Source organism: Geotrypetes seraphini, chromosome 14 (assembly GCF_902459505.1).
Source record: "Geotrypetes seraphini chromosome 14, aGeoSer1.1, whole genome shotgun sequence".
NCBI lineage: Eukaryota > Metazoa > Chordata > Amphibia > Gymnophiona > Dermophiidae > Geotrypetes > Geotrypetes seraphini.
Window position 1 is genome coordinate 59,601,367 of NC_047097.1, and position 15,341 is coordinate 59,616,707.

The 15,341-nt window shown below is 46.2% G+C and overlaps 1 protein-coding gene across 2 annotated transcripts in view; it reads left to right on the top strand.

Moving 5' to 3' along the window:
- Window positions 1-3,353: 3,353 nt before the first annotated feature.
- Window positions 3,354-15,341, top strand: part of PITPNM1 (phosphatidylinositol transfer protein membrane associated 1) — a 78,892-nt gene continuing 66,904 nt past the window's right edge. For both annotated transcript variants that reach the window (XM_033920548.1, XM_033920549.1), the window contains exons 1-3: window positions 3,354-3,505; window positions 8,097-8,269; window positions 12,515-12,729. In XM_033920548.1, the coding sequence (XP_033776439.1) occupies window positions 8,192-8,269; window positions 12,515-12,729 (293 nt within the window). In that variant the 5' untranslated portion in view covers window positions 3,354-3,505; window positions 8,097-8,191. The remainder of the gene's footprint in view (window positions 3,506-8,096; window positions 8,270-12,514; window positions 12,730-15,341) is intronic.

Genomic DNA, 15,341 nt, shown 5'->3' on the forward strand with positions numbered 1-15,341 from the left:
TCCATATGTCCTTTTGTATAGATTCCTTTTTCTAACATTTGGTTGGACATGAGGAAGGGCATTTAAGTTAAGCCCAGGGCAGTGCAAAGTGATGTGGTTTGTGTCTAATGGATATGTGAATTTTATCACACCAACGGGTCCTTTTACTAAGCTGTAGTAAGCACTAAGGCAGGGGTAGGGAACTCCAGTCCTCGAGAGCCGTATTCCAGTCGGGTTTTCAGGATTTCCCCAATGAATATGCATGCGATCTAGTTGCATGCACTGCTTTCAATGCATATTCATTGGGGAAATCCTGAAAACCTGACTGGAATACGGCTCTCGAAGACCGGAGTTCCCTACCCCTGCACTAAGGCATGCTTATGGCAGCAAAAAAGGCTATAGTGCAGGCCATGCTCAGGTGTCCTGTGGTAATTTTTGCATATGATATCCACGTGCTAAAAAATAAACACGTTTTTAGCGATGGAGGCAAGTCTGGGGGTGGAGAGTGGGTGTGTTCTTTGCCAATCAGTTAGCATAGCTACATTACTGGGCACTAATTGATTAGCATATGGCTAGTGTGTGAGCCCTTACTGCCTACAGAAAGGTAAGGCTCACATGTTAATGGCAAAATTATTGCATGGCCATTAATGGGGACAACTGAAAATCAGCTGTTTTAGCCTGGTGGTAAAAATGTCTTTAGCATGCGGGGATGACCCACGTAAGGACACACACTAAGGCCACTTAATTAATTGGATTGGATAGGATACTGAATTAAATCTTTCTAACGATGAAAACAAAAACTGTGGATACAGATGTTCTGGAGATAATTTATTAAACATTGACATATAAAACCATGAAAATTCAATTAAAAAAGTACAATGATAAAAAATACTGTGATAAAAATCCAACCGGACTCTACACGGTCTGTGTTTCGGTGAACACGCCTTCCTCAGGGGTCCAATGGTTTGCAACCTCACATATAAGAATTGGACTGAAAACAATCTATTGTCTTTAAACGTGTGAGCAAAGAACACCGCAGACAAGCTGAAGTAGCAAAAAATGCTAAGGAGAGGGATTTTTATCACCATATTTTTAGCATTGTACTTTTTAAATTGAATTTTCATGGTTTCATATGTCAGTGTTTAATAAATTATCTCCAGAACATCTATATCCACAGTTTTTGTTTTCATCGGTGGATTGTTTTCACTGTGGATCATCGGGTCTCCCCATTTTTCTTTGTTAAATCTTTCTTCAAAATTTGATGCCTAGAATCTATTCTGTCTCAACCATAAAAGTGGATAACTTCCGCTACAGTGTTTCCTAAACTTTACTAGGGACCTCATTAACTGGTTAGATTTTCAGGATTTTCATGATAAATATATATAATCTGCATAAAATACATGCAATTTATGCAAATCTCTCTCATGCATATTCATTGTGAAAAATCCTAAAAACCCAAGATAAAGTTTTGCCTGTGATGGTTTCCAAAACCTAACTCCCTGTTGGAATGAATTTGAACTGAACTTTCAGGGTTTCTCAATCCAGTTCTTGGGGAACCCCAAGCTAGTCAAGTTTTCAGGAGACCCACAATGAATATGCAGGAGATTCATATTCATTGGTTATCTTATGTTTAAGTCATTTTTATTAAAGCAGAAACATAGCAATGAACAAAGCATGGCACAGTTTTTCAAATAGCACACAAAACCAATCCCCACCCGCCCAACCAACCAAACCCCCCTCTTCATTGGTTATCTTAAAACCCAGACTGGTTTGGAGTTCCTCGAGGACTGGTTGAGAAATCGTGTTTCAAACCAGAAGGAACATAGTTAACCTGTGACTTTGTTTAAAGTTCTCTGAATTCTTGTAAGTAATAGTGTATCTAATGCAGATGTGCCAGCATCTGCAGGTGAAAGAGAAATAACATGAGCTGGAGTTAAATCAAGAGATTACATTTCTGATCCTGTGATTACCTCTAATGCTTTAATGCAGTGTTTCCCAAGTCAATCCTGGAGCACCCCCTTTCCAGTCAGGTTTTCAAGATATTTACAAGGAATATGCACGAAAGATATTTGCATACAGTGGAGGCAACGTAAGCAAATCAGGCTTATGCATATTCATTGTGGATATCCTGAAAACACGACCATCAAGGGGGCACTCCAGGACTGACTTAAGAAACACTGCTTGAGTTAACTAGTTCTCACCTCAGTCCTTGAGACACACCCAGTCAGTCAGGTTTTTAGGATACCCAAAATGAATATGCATGAGAGATTTGCATATAATGAAGGCTGTGCATGCAGATTTGATGCATAGTCATTGGGGATATCCCGACAACCTAACTGGTTGCATGAGTCCCAAGGTCTGGTATGACGACTTCCTGCTTTGCATATGAATTAAAAAATGCAGAGCTCTCAACCCAGACCTATGTTTTCAGGATATCCAGAAAGACTGCATGAGATAGACCAGTGGTCTCAAACTTGCGGCCCGGGGGCCACATGCGGCCTGCCAGGTACTATTTTGAGGCCCTCGGTATGTTTATCATAATCACAAAAGTAAAATAAAAGTTTCTTGATCATATCTCTTTAGCTATAAATTACAATATTATTATTAAAACTTAGCCAAAAGGAAAGATTTATGAACTATAAAGAGTTTTACCTCATGCAAAATTATCATTTCTTTAATAAGACATTAACTTTTTTTTCTGCGGCCCTCCAAGTACCTACAAATCCAAAATGTGGCCCTGCAAAGGGTTTGAGTTTGAGAACACTGAGATAGACCCAGTGCATGTAAATTTATCTCAGGCATATTCATTGTGGATATCCTGGGAACCTGACAAAGGTGTGTTCTGCGGACTGGGTTGAGAACCCAGGGCAAGGTTCAAAAAGTCTGGCCAAGGAGAAGTTGATAGCTTTGAGCATTGCACAGACAATTTATTGTACACAAGTATTTTGCTCCAAGCACATAACCTGGGACCTAATTTGTTTTATTTTTAGCGTGTTGAATGTTGGATATTTTTTTTTTAAGTTTGTCTAATTTTCGGCTTTAAACAAAACACCGCCATCTGTAGCTGCTGCTCCTGCCAACATAGGCAGGCAGCCTGGGCCTGCATGAACACTTTTCCCATCTATCTTCCCCTTTCTGCTTTGGGAGCTGCCACATAGTTTTGGCAGCCAGACAAATTTCATTTTTCATCTGCAGTCTCCTCAGCAGAGAGAAATAAAAAAAAAAAAAAAGCTCAGCTATGCTGCCACAATAGAACTCAGAGTGGCATTTTTGTGCCATAAAAAATAACAAACTACTGCGAGAAGCAAAAACAGAAAAATTCTCCTGGTAAACACTAGCAGGGCTTGTAGCTATTCTTCTGCCCTGGGACTTTTCACTGGTGGATTATTTCATAGTCTAATCCTTTCTGCTGGAGAGTTGTACAATGCTTCCAGGGTGGGAGTTGAATTCAGTCTGGCATCGTCTGCTGTTCTAAGCAAGAGAAAAAGAATAAAAGAAGAAGAAAGTGACTGAAAGGAACCAGGAGGTACCATAAAATAGAAACAAAGTTTGCAAGGGAGGTAGAGAAAATACGCAGGTGCAAAGTGAAGGAAGGGGGGGAGGGAAGAAAGGAGAAACAGATGGTCAAAATCAAGGAAGTAGAAGAGATCAGAGAGGAGGATGCCCAAAGGGAGACCTGAGAAAATGTGAGGTAGGTGTGTGTGCGCGTCCTTGGCTCCTCTCTCCCTCCCTCCCTCCTTCCCTCTGACTCGGGCATGGAAGAGATGCAGCAGGAGCAATGGGCTGACGCCGCTCCCCTGCTGCCTATTTAGGCAGGGTACAAAGAAGGTGCCGAGCCAGGGGGAGGGGAGAAGAGGCTTTCTAGAAAAAGACCGCGCTTAAGTTGTTGGGGTTTTTTTTTTGTCTGCAGCGGGTGGAAAAACCAACCAACCCCCCAAAGCCTTTCTTAGCTCTGGCAGGAACTCCTTTCCGGGGAGCACCTTGCCCTCTCGCGCCCCAGATTCCGCCCCCCCCCCCTCCCAGGGAATCCGCCGGTCGCCCGGATCTCGGGAAATGGGGAGGTGATGGAGGGGCTTTCTCGGGACACCTGCAATAACGCTTCCCCCCTTCCCCAGATCCGCAAGAGAGAGAGACGGGGAGGAGGGAAGCCCGGACCCGCCCACTGCTGAGGCTCTGCTGGCTCGGGAGGGGGGGGGGAGCTTGGTTTAGGCCTCTTTTTTGGTCCCTTGAAATCTTTTCGCTTTCTTTTTCATGGCCACCTGGGTGGATTTCAGAGACGGCTCCCCCCCCTGGTCAGAGCTAATCGTGCATGCCGCCTGCATAACTGTGCATTGAAGCCGACCTGCATGCAATTAGGACACTTCTGCTTGACTCCATTTAGCTGGTGATTTCATTCTCAGCCTCGCTCTTCAGATCCCTGACTGCGATCTCCGGATCAACACAATTGATATTGTTGGGGGTATGTGGGGGGGTTAATTTGACCTCTTTTGCCTGAGCCGATTTAAGCTGGAGAGAGGGGGGGGGGGGGTCAGCTGCTTCTGCATCTTCCAAACGCGATTTGGCAAGTGATGGAGAGAGGAGTCTGCATCTGTGGCCAGGACCAGGTAAGAGACTGCAGAGGAATCCAGACCTCTAACGTGTATAAGAGACAGATCGGGGACGAGGAAGAGCCGGAGTGGAGTGCTGGGGGCCGTGATGAGACGATTTTGGAAGAAGGGAGCTCAGCTTAGATAATTGAAGGTTCCAGGTCAGTAGATGTAACAGGAGTGGCAGGTCTGTGGGATGGAGAGAGATTGAGCTCTGTACAGAGGAGGTCAGTGGGAGAGTGGCAGGGATAGAGGGTCGAGGGTCCCCTTCCCCCAATCAATCTGCACAGTCATCTTTGCTCAGTGTGTCTGTCTTAATTAGACTGTAAGCTCTTTCAAGTAGGGACCGTCTCTTGAATGTTTAATGTACAGCGCGGCGTGCGTCTGGTAGCGCTAGAGAAATCATAAATAGCAGTAGTATGTCCCTCCACTGCTTCAGTCTCCAGTGCTCGGTATCACAGACACGAGATCCATAAAGGGGGACAGGTGAGAGGGTCAGTGGGAGAGTGGCAGGTCTGGAGGATAGAGAGTTATTGAGATACTACGGTATAAAGGGGAACAGGTGAGGGGGCAGTGCTGAGGGATGCAGATTTGTAAAGAGGGGCAGATGAGCGATTGGGGAAAGTGGCAGGTCTGGGGAGGGGGTGTTGATATATTAGATCTGTAAAGGGCGGGAGTGAGGGGGGTCAGTGGGAGAGTGGCAGGTCTGGGGGATGGAGAGGTGATGAGATATATAACGAGGGACAGGTGAGGGATATGTTAATTCAGTGAAGAGCGAGAGGTGAGAGGGTCACAGATGTGTGGGGGTCAGGGGGAGAGTGGCAGATCTGGGGACATTAATGAATTAGATCCTTAAATAGGGATAGGAATGGGGTCGGGGTGTAGATCTATAACGAGGGATATATTAGGGGATCAGGAGAGGTATTTAAATTTAAGAGAGAGGGAGGGAGTCAGTGTAAGTGGCAGGTTTGGGGGGGTATAGGGGAATTAAACATTAAAGGTGGTGGATTGGTCCTTCTATTGTGGAGAATTTGGGCTAACAGTGAGACTAGAGAGGAGGAAGAAAAGGGATGAGATAAGGGACATTGTTACCAAAAAGCTATAAATAATATCCAAGAAGTGAGTATGCTTTAGTGGAAAGGAAGCTCTAGAATGAACGATAAGGGGTCATGGTGTGTGGCTGAAAGGGGCAGGCTGGGGCATAAGATTAAGAATCCCTTCTTCACAGACAGGGGTGGTGGATGCTTGTAGTAGGCAGCCAGTGGAGGTGGTCCAGACTGAAACAGTATCCCAGAGCACCAGGCGGATATTTTCACGAAAAAAGGTCTGCAGCATTGCAGCAGAAGTAGGAACGGCCAGCCTCGACGGGCCTTGCTATTTCTGCCTGTCCGCGTGCGTTGTGCTTTGACGGAAAATTGCAAGGTTTGACGAGACGGAGGGAAACTCAAATATGTAGCTAAGAGCAGGTTCGAAATTGCCGATTGCGGCAATCCTCTCAAATAGAATTTAAAAAAATGTTGGTTTTTGAACATCCCTCATGCTCATCAAACACCTAAACTTAAAATAGATAAGGAGACGGGGAAATAAAGTGTGGAAGAGAGATGGGAAAGAGGGGATGAGAAACGTACTGGAAGAGATGGAGATGGAATGAAAGTGCAAAAGTGACAGAGCTGGGAGCAGTATACTGGAGGGGATGAATGGTTTGGGGTATCAAGGTAGTGGGGGTGAAATTGGCGGGGGTGGAGATGGGTGGGGGTAGATAGCTGACATATCTTACTGTTATCATATACAGGCAAAGCAGAGGCCTGCGGTCCCTGGAGTCCCTCCTCCTCTCCACCCCCCCCCCCCAGCTTGCTTTTCTGAGCAGCCTGTTGGCATGGAAACAAACGTCGACAGATGTATTTTTAAATAAGGTCAAATGTATTCCTTAGGTTTAGCATCATGCTCCGGTCCTTCCCTTTCCTAGCAGAGACCCACAGCGACCACTGATTTCAGCCTGAACAGAGAAGGAATTACAGATGTGTCTCCCAGTCATAGTTTGTTTCAGAGAAGGATGGGGACGACCCCTTTGAAGTATAGGACAGAGCTCTGGGGGTAAGAGGGATGAAGATTGTCAGGGACAGGTTTTGGGCATGTGACCTGTGCTGCCACATAGGATGCCATGCACTACCACCCTGTCGTGCACCTTTTGCGTCCTTCCACATCATGTGGACCGGGGAAGAATGAGATGGGGGTTGAGTGATAGTGATGCTTGGGGGGGAGGGGGTAGTTTATTATTTATTCAGATTTTTGATTAAACGCTTTTTCGGAACTACAAAGCGTTGAACAAGATTTAAAATAACATTTAAACAAAAATTTAACAATTGAAACATACATTTCTATAAAAAAAAACTACAAGACTGACAGCAATGACATACTAGGTAAATACGGACCGAGATGGGAAAAGGGTGGAAAGGGGAATCTATCCTGGGAGCCGCCACCACCGCCGTGCAGGTGCGGAGCACAGCTGAAGTGGGTGAGCGGGGCACCAATTTCAGCTTTCATATAGGGTGCTGGTTAGCCTAACACTGACCTTGGAGACAGCCCCTCCCAGCATGAGACAGAGAGCTCTGGGGGTGAGAAGGATAGCGACAGCCCCCTTGCTCTGTGGGATATAGGGAACTCAGAAGGATAGTGATGCCTCTCTCCCAGCATGAGAAAGAGGAGCTCTGGATTTGGAAGGATAGAGACAGCCCTTTTCAGTATAAGAAAGAGGGAGCTCTAGGTTTTAAAAAGATAGAGACAGCCTCTTTCAATGTAAAAAAAAAAAAAAAAAAAAAAAGGAAACTGGGTTTTAGCAGGATAGAGACTGCCCCCTTTCACTGTAGGACAGAGAGAGAGAGTGCTGGGTTTTAGTCTAGCGACAGCTGCTTTTCCATGTGAGAAAGAAGGAGCTCTGGATTTTAGAGGGTTAGAAACAGCCCCCCTTCAGTGTGAGAAAGAGGGAGCTCTCGGGTTTAAATCTAGTGACAGCTGCTTTTCTATATGAGAAAGAGGCTCTGGATTTTAGAAGGTTGGAGACTGCCCCCTTTCAGCATGAGAAAGAGGAAGCTCGGGTTTAGAGGCATGTGTAGAACAGAGGGCACACTGGGGTTTAGAGAGAAACTGCTCTTCCCAGTATAGGCCTGAGGGGGCTGTATGGTCTCTCTTTCTTTACACTTTTTATGATAATGAGCGGAGTTCTTTCTTAAGTTGTCACTTTTTTTAAATTATACACTGGCGTGAGGTGCCAAATGAAAGGTGGGATATTGCATCTCAAACATCAGCATAAATAAAAAGATGACAGTTGGAAGGATGAAGACAGCTCTTTCCTTCTGTGGGTTAGAAGGAGCTTTGACACTCGAGGGATGCAGGCAGGCCTTGCTCGCATGTGATAAAAGGAAGTTTGGGGCTCGAAGAGCTGAGGCAGCCTCCTTCAGAGCAGAACAGAGATAGCTGTGGGGCCCATATGTAACAAGACGGCTTTCTGATACTCACTGTTTTCTGTTGTAGCAGTCTACTGATGGGTCACAGAATTAAAAAAAAAAAAAAAACAAGTGTAAAGGACAAAGCCGGGGCCTAGGCAGTCTCTCGCCTTGAAACTGATCATGCTGATCAAAGAATATCGCATCCCTCTTCCGATGAGCCTGGAGGAGTACCAAGTAGCTCAGCTGTACATGATTCAGGTAACTGCACTGCGCTTATACGAAATACGGATGAGTTTCATTAGTAGAGGATGGCAGATAAAGACGGGGTGAGCAGTGTGGTTCGAGTCCACTCTTGTTTTTGGGTGGAAGGGAGTTCAAGTAGAGTGTGGTATGTTTGTGTAGACACGTTTACAGGAGAGCAGAGTGGACATGGGCTGTTCAGTTTTCCCTCATGCCAGAGCAAACATCCCTTCAGGTAGGGTTACCAGATTTTGCTAATGTACATTCCAGACCCATGGCCCCACCCAGTTCCTCTCAGCCCCACCCAAGTCATTCCCCATTCCACCCCAGCCTGCCCCCCCCCCCCTTTTAACCTGTTCTCATGCTCGGAGCTGTGCCAGGAGGGCATCGCATTCGCAGGTGTGATGCAATGATGTCACATGCATGCAGGTGATTTCACCACATAGATGCCCGCCCGTTGTGGTCCTGATCCGGAAGCTTTTTAAAACCCGTAGAAAGTGCCGGGTTTTCAAAAGCCATCCGGACGCCCAATCGTGTCCTCTAAAAAGAGGACATATCCGGGCAAATCCAGACATCTGGTAACCCTACCTTTGGGGCCTGTTGGGCTGCATAAGAACATAAGAGTAGCCTTACTGGGTCAGACTAATGGTCCATCAAGCCCAGTAGCCCGTTCTTATGGTGGCCAATCCAGGTCACTAGTACCTGGCCAAAACCCAAGGTATAGCAATATTCCATGCTACCAATACAGGGTAAGCAGTGGCTTCCCCATGTCTTTCTCGATAACATACTATGGACTTTTCCTCCAGGAACTTGTCCAAACTTTTCTTAAAGCCAGCTATGCTATCCACTCTTACCACATCCTCTGGCAAACGGGTTCCAGAGCTTAACTATTCTCTGAGTGAAAAAAAAAATTCCTCCTATTGGTTTTAAAAGTATTTCCCTGTAACTTCATCGAGTGTTGCCTAGTCTTTGTAATTTTTGACAAGAGTGAAAAAAATCGATCCACTTGTACCCGTTCTACTCCACTTTGGATTTTGTAGACTTCCATCCTATCTCCCCTCAGCTGTCTCTTTTCCAAGCTGAAGAGCCCTAACCGTTTTAGTCTTTCCTCATACGAGAGGAGTTCCATCCCCTTTACCATCTTGGTTGCTCTTCTTTGGTGGAAAGGTGCACGTAAGAGAGATACAAACCTGACTAAATAGATGTGTTGATTAAGGGGAGTTGTTATCAACATGGGTTACCATTAAGACCTGTTATTTTTAACCCCTGCTGTTAGTAACTAGATCTCATTGCATAAAATAGAAGTAAAACAACACATCTTTGCGGTAATCCATGTTGATAGCTATGCCCCTTAAATCTTCCCATATATCATGGAAGAGAGTGTTTTCAAGGCACAATTGGGCTCAGCATGTGGCCTTACCCAGTGCACATAAACCTCAGCTGAGCGGTTATGCGAGGTTCTAATGGTAGCCTGGTATTGGAACAAAGGAAAAGCCACCAGTTCGGAGTCAGAGGTGCGATTTCTCAAGCATACCTTATTGAACAAAAAAATCAAAACAAAACCTTAAATAGGCTCCTTCAGGTTTGTATCACCTGGTATCCAGGCAGCATTTAGAACACAAACAATAGGTAGTGCCAAGCTAACTGTCTCCAAAAGAGAAAAACAAAAAACCTGGTTCTTAATGTAAAGCTTTCTTCAAACACAAACACTTTCCAGCCTTGTGTTAAGGTGGTACACATTCCACATTTTCTCCCAGCTGCCATAACAAGAAAAGATCAGCTTGTTTCCAAACTTTCAATAATGGGCTGCTCTGTTTCCTCTATCTCCATATCATGTGCAAAGTCTTCATCAGTTAACTCAATGTCCTGCCCAAACACAGTTTCCCCGCTCTCTGGGACTATCACCCCCCCCCCCCCCCCCCCCCGCTCTCTGTGACTATCACCCCCCCCGCTCTCTGTGACTATCACCCCCCCGCTCTCTGTGACTATCACCCCCCGCCCGCCCGCCCGCCCTGGTAGCCAGGAGGTAGACTGTGGCTTCTTAATTCCTTGGGCTGGCAATATGTAACTTGCAACTGGCTCTGGCTAGCTGGGTTGGGAGCCAGTGTGTACTCTGAGGCTGGTTCTCTTACTGCTTCTGGAGCTGGCTCCCCTGCTTTGAGAAAGTTACTCCCTTTTCTCTCACTGCAGGAAGCTGATTAATCCTTCCTGCAGGTGTGTTGGTGTAGCCTGCTCTCATAGAGCTCCTCACCTGGCCTAAACCAATTTAGGACTGATTGGAAGTGGCTTGTATTCCAGCCCTGCTCTTTCCTGCCCCTGGCTCTAGGCCTGCTGGGAAATGTTTCCACTTGTTTCTTTATACATGGCTTAGGTAAAGCTAAACCAGATCTGCCCGCTTTAGGCAGGGCTTTAGGAGGTTTCAGTGTTGGAAGGCTTGGCTTATAAGTGTTCCTAGGGGCTGCTTTGGGACTCTCCCTAGCCGGTTTAGGAATACTTGCAAGGGTTTTAACCCTATTTCCCTTCTCTGGCAAGGCTTCCTCAGTAGGAACAGGGGCGACCCTGTTACAATATATAGGCAGTCCCCAAGTTACAGACGCCCGACTTAAGTATGACTCATACTTAAGAACACGGTTGCGGCTTCATTTGATTTCACTGAGCAGTATTTCCAGTGCATAGACTCTACACTTCTCCTGTGGTAGATCCAGGAATGATGCATGGCCACATTAAGAACAGCGTGTGGTTGTGCATGTTGTACCTTAGAGGGAACACTGGTAGGGACAGTTGGCCCTTTTGTCAGCTGGGAGCAGAGTTAAGCAGCAAGAATCTTAAAATCTACAAACTCCGAGTTACATAAAAATCCAACTTACGAACAGCTTTAAAAACGTAACTCGTTCTTAACCCGGGAACTACCAGTATAGGAATAATCAAGCCACTGTGACATCACTGATGAGGTTGGCTCTTAGGCATTGATGGAATGAGGCATTATGACATCACAATATCAGCTCTAGGATGTTGCTACTCCTTGGGATCTTGCCAGGCATTTGTGACCTGGGTTGGCCACTGTTGGACCTTCGGTCTGTCCCAGTATGGCAATTATGTTCTTATGTGAGTCAAGTACAGGCAGTCCCCAAGTTACAGATGCCCGACTTAAGCACGACTCGTACTTAAGAATGCACATGCGGCTTCATTTGATTTCACTGAGCAGCATTTCCAGTGACATAAGACTCCTACACTTCTTCAGCAGATTCAGGAATGATGTATGGCCACATTAAGAACAGTGTGTGGTTGTGCATGCATGTGTAGAGGGAACACTGGTAGGGACAGTTGTCCCTTTTGTCAGCTGGGAGCAGAGATAATCAGCAAGAATCTTAAAATCTACAAGCTCAGAGTTACATACAAATCCGACTTAAGAACAGCTTTAAAAACGTAACTCGTTCTTAACCCGGGGACTACCTGTATAGGAATAATCAAGCCATTGTGACATCACTGATGAGGTTGGCTCTTAGGCATTGATGGAATGAGGCATTATGACATCACAATATCAGCTCTAGAATGTTGCTACTCCTTAGGATCTTGCCAGGCATTTGTGACTTGGGTTGGCCACTGTTGGACCTTCGGTCTGTCCCAGTATGGCAACTCTTATGTTCTTATGTGAGTCAAGTACAGTCAGTCCCCAAGTTACAGACGCCCGACTTAAGCACGACTCATACTTAAAAATGCACTTGCGGTTTCATTTGATTTCACTGAGCAGTATTTCCAGTGCTATAGACTCCTACACTTCTTCAGCAGATTCAGGAATGATGTATGGCCACATTAAGAACAGTGTGTGGTTGTGCATGCTGTACCTTAGAGGGAACACTGGTTAGGGACAGTTGTCCCTTTTGTCAGCTGGGAGCGGAGTTAAGCAGCAAAAATCTAAAAATCTACAAGCTCTAAGTTACATGCAAATCTGACTTAAGAACAGCTTTAAAAACATAACTTGTTCTTAATCTGGGGATTGCCTGTATAGAAGGAAAAGCTAGCCTGCAACTCTAGTCCTAGAGAGAAGGTCCTTTCAGATCATGTTTTTTTGTGTGTTGTTATGAAGATATTTTATTTGTTTGCTTTTTTAATGGTTGGTGTAGTTTGTTTGAATTTTTGCTGTAACTTGTCTGGTGCATAATTAAGTTCCTTTGGGAAAAAAGAAAAACTGTTTGTAAGAGTACGATGGAGCTCGAGGATCGAATGAATATGGAGACCTTTCCTTTTTTTTTTTTTTGACAGAAAAAAAGCCGTGAAGAGTCCAGTGGTGAAGGCAGCGGCGTGGAAATCTTAGCAAACCGTCCATACACCAATGGGCCTGGTGGTACTGGCCAGTACACCCACAAAATCTACCATGTTGGATCCCACATTCCTAGCTGGTTCCGGGCTCTGCTCCCGAAAGCTGCACTTCAAGTTGAGGAGGAGTCATGGAACGCTTACCCCTACACCAGGACCAGGTAATAGGAGAAGGGGTGCCGGGTGGCCACATTCTGATTTGTGGGGACCAACCTCTGCTTGTGTAGCTACCGTAGTGCGAGGAACTCGGTGTTCACGTCATCCTGTGTTGAGCAATGGCATACAACTGAATAGGAATCGGAGGAAACTCCTGAATCAGCACCTGTCACTTTCAATCACCATAAATCTGAAGAGTCAGTCATACCATTAACTTTCAGGAAGCCGTCCAGATGAGATCCTTCAGTGTTTGCTGAAGTGGCTGTGCCTCTCTTGGTAATTAACCTGCTCTCGTTTGTTTCTGACTTTAGGAGAGCTTTGCTGTAGACATGTGCAGGTTGTGAGCGAGCTTTCTAGGTTCAAACAATTTTTATTGATGCAAACAACCGCAAATACAACGCCAGGGCACCCCAATGGTGCTCAATATAGACAATGAGGCATCATATATAAGAATAGAACAAGCATGTACAGAAGAAGAGTAACAACAACAAAACTTCCCCCCCCCCTTTCTAATCTACGTAGGGCAAGCGAGACCAGTGGGGGCGGAAAGGCACTCCGAGGCCCTGGACTATTATGAGTCCCGAATATGCCACCCCCCTCCCCTCCCCACCTAACCCCACAGATCATACCCGTGATGAAGTGCCAGAACCTTGCAATACCCCCCACCCCTCCCCAATCCCCCCATCCCTCCCCCCACAGTGGTACTCTCCACCCCACCCCACCATTTCTCACCATTACTCTCTCAGCCCTGCAAATTGAGCGCCCTGATTAGGACACCCACCTTTAGAACCTCACTGCGTCCCTTCGGATGCAAGGACTGCCGATATGGCTCCCAGATATTCAAGAACAGCATCTTTCGCTTCCTGGCCCCTCTGGCATTTCGCGCCTCCCAGGTGGCCAACTGATGCAGCTGGTTCCACCAATGCCTAAACGCCGGAGGGTCGGGGTGAGTGAGCTTTCTAAAACCTGTGTTCAGTGTAACAAGCAAGCTTCAGGAAATCTGGGGGGGCCATTGTGTTTAGCATAGCTTGCTTTCTGTTGTGGATGAGAGCTCAGGAAATCATGACTATACTCTGGGGGAATTCTTTGCAATCATGCAGTGAAGAATCACTCCCCCCACCCCCCCACACACACTCCTGCATGGGTACCAGGAAGCAGAAGTGAGGGCTGGCTTGACCAGAAAGAGGAAGCTGTAGCATGGAAGGATGAGAGAGGATACTGCCACAGTGGCTGCCTCAGGATGTTTTCAAAACCTCCTCCCTTCAGTCTCCTTCCTTGTCAGCCTTTCCCCCAGTCTTATCACACAGCAAGAGGGATAAGAGTGACTGGATGTTCCTTTGTGTCTTCCTGCCACAGTGGTCCTGATTTAAATGATATGACAACCGTACAGCCATATGGTGTCTTACCAGCTGTTGGACTCCAAGCAGCAATGGGAGGAGGACATAGTCTCATCTTGTAAATGTTATCGGGGTGGGGGTGGGGAAACCAGGAATGAAATTGGGGGGAGGGAGTTAGAGAGGCTACAACAGCCACAAGTACCAGGATGGCATGAGCTTCAAGATCAACTAGGGAAAGTGGGAGAGAGCAAGTTGGGGGGGGGGGAAGAAAAGGAAAACTGGAGGTTTTCCTGGAGGGTGAGAAGAGACAGAAATGTAGGGGAGCACAGAGAGGGAGAAAAAACAGGAGGAGGCAGAGAGATCCAGGCATCTTTCTGAAAGGTGGAGAGAGAACTGCTAGGACAGAGAGGGGCTGGGGGGGGGTTAGGGAGAGAAAATTGAAAGGTGGAGAGAGAACTGCTAGGACAGAGAGGGGCTGGGGGGGTTAGGGAGAGAGAATTCCCCCAGGAATATGATTAGCCACATTATAACCATCTTATCCTAAATCCAGCTTCTTCTCCTCGGAATGGCCAGGGGCAAGGCTGGAGATGCTGTGGAAGTGACACCCATAGGTAGGATTCAGTCTGTGGCTTTGGAATAAGCTATGAATAAGGTCTCATGGTGTCCAGGAACCAAAGGAGGCCAGATCCAGTTAAGCTGGAAGCCCAAAAGAGTGGAGGGAAACTGCTGGGGACATAAAAGAGAAATACTAGAAAGCAAAATATAAAACCTGCTGAAAACATTTTTGTGATTGTTTTGTAAACTGCTAAGTGATACATAAATGAGTTGTCTATCATGACAAGGGTCCTTGGTTGCCCATGATTCGGTGTCCATGGGAGAGGCTGCAGAAGACTGCAGGTCAGAGTGTTTGGTAGTGGCAGTAATCCTTGTGGCGGTCCAGAGGAGGGCGACGAAAATGATAGGAGGCTTGCGCCAGAAGACGTATGAGGAAGCCCTGAATATGTATTCCCTAGAGGAAAGGAGAGACAGGGGAGATATGATTCAGACGTTCAAATGCTTGAAGGGTATTAACGTAGAACAAAATCTTTTCCAGAGAAAGGAAAATGGTAAAACCAGAGGACATAATTTGAGGTTGAGGGGTGGTAGATTCAGGGGCAATGTTAGGAAATTCTACTTTACGGAGAGGGTGGTGGATGCCTGGAATGCGCTCCCGAGAGAGGTGGTGGAGAGTAAAACTGTGACTGAGTTCAAAGAAGCGTGGGATGAACACAGAAGATTTA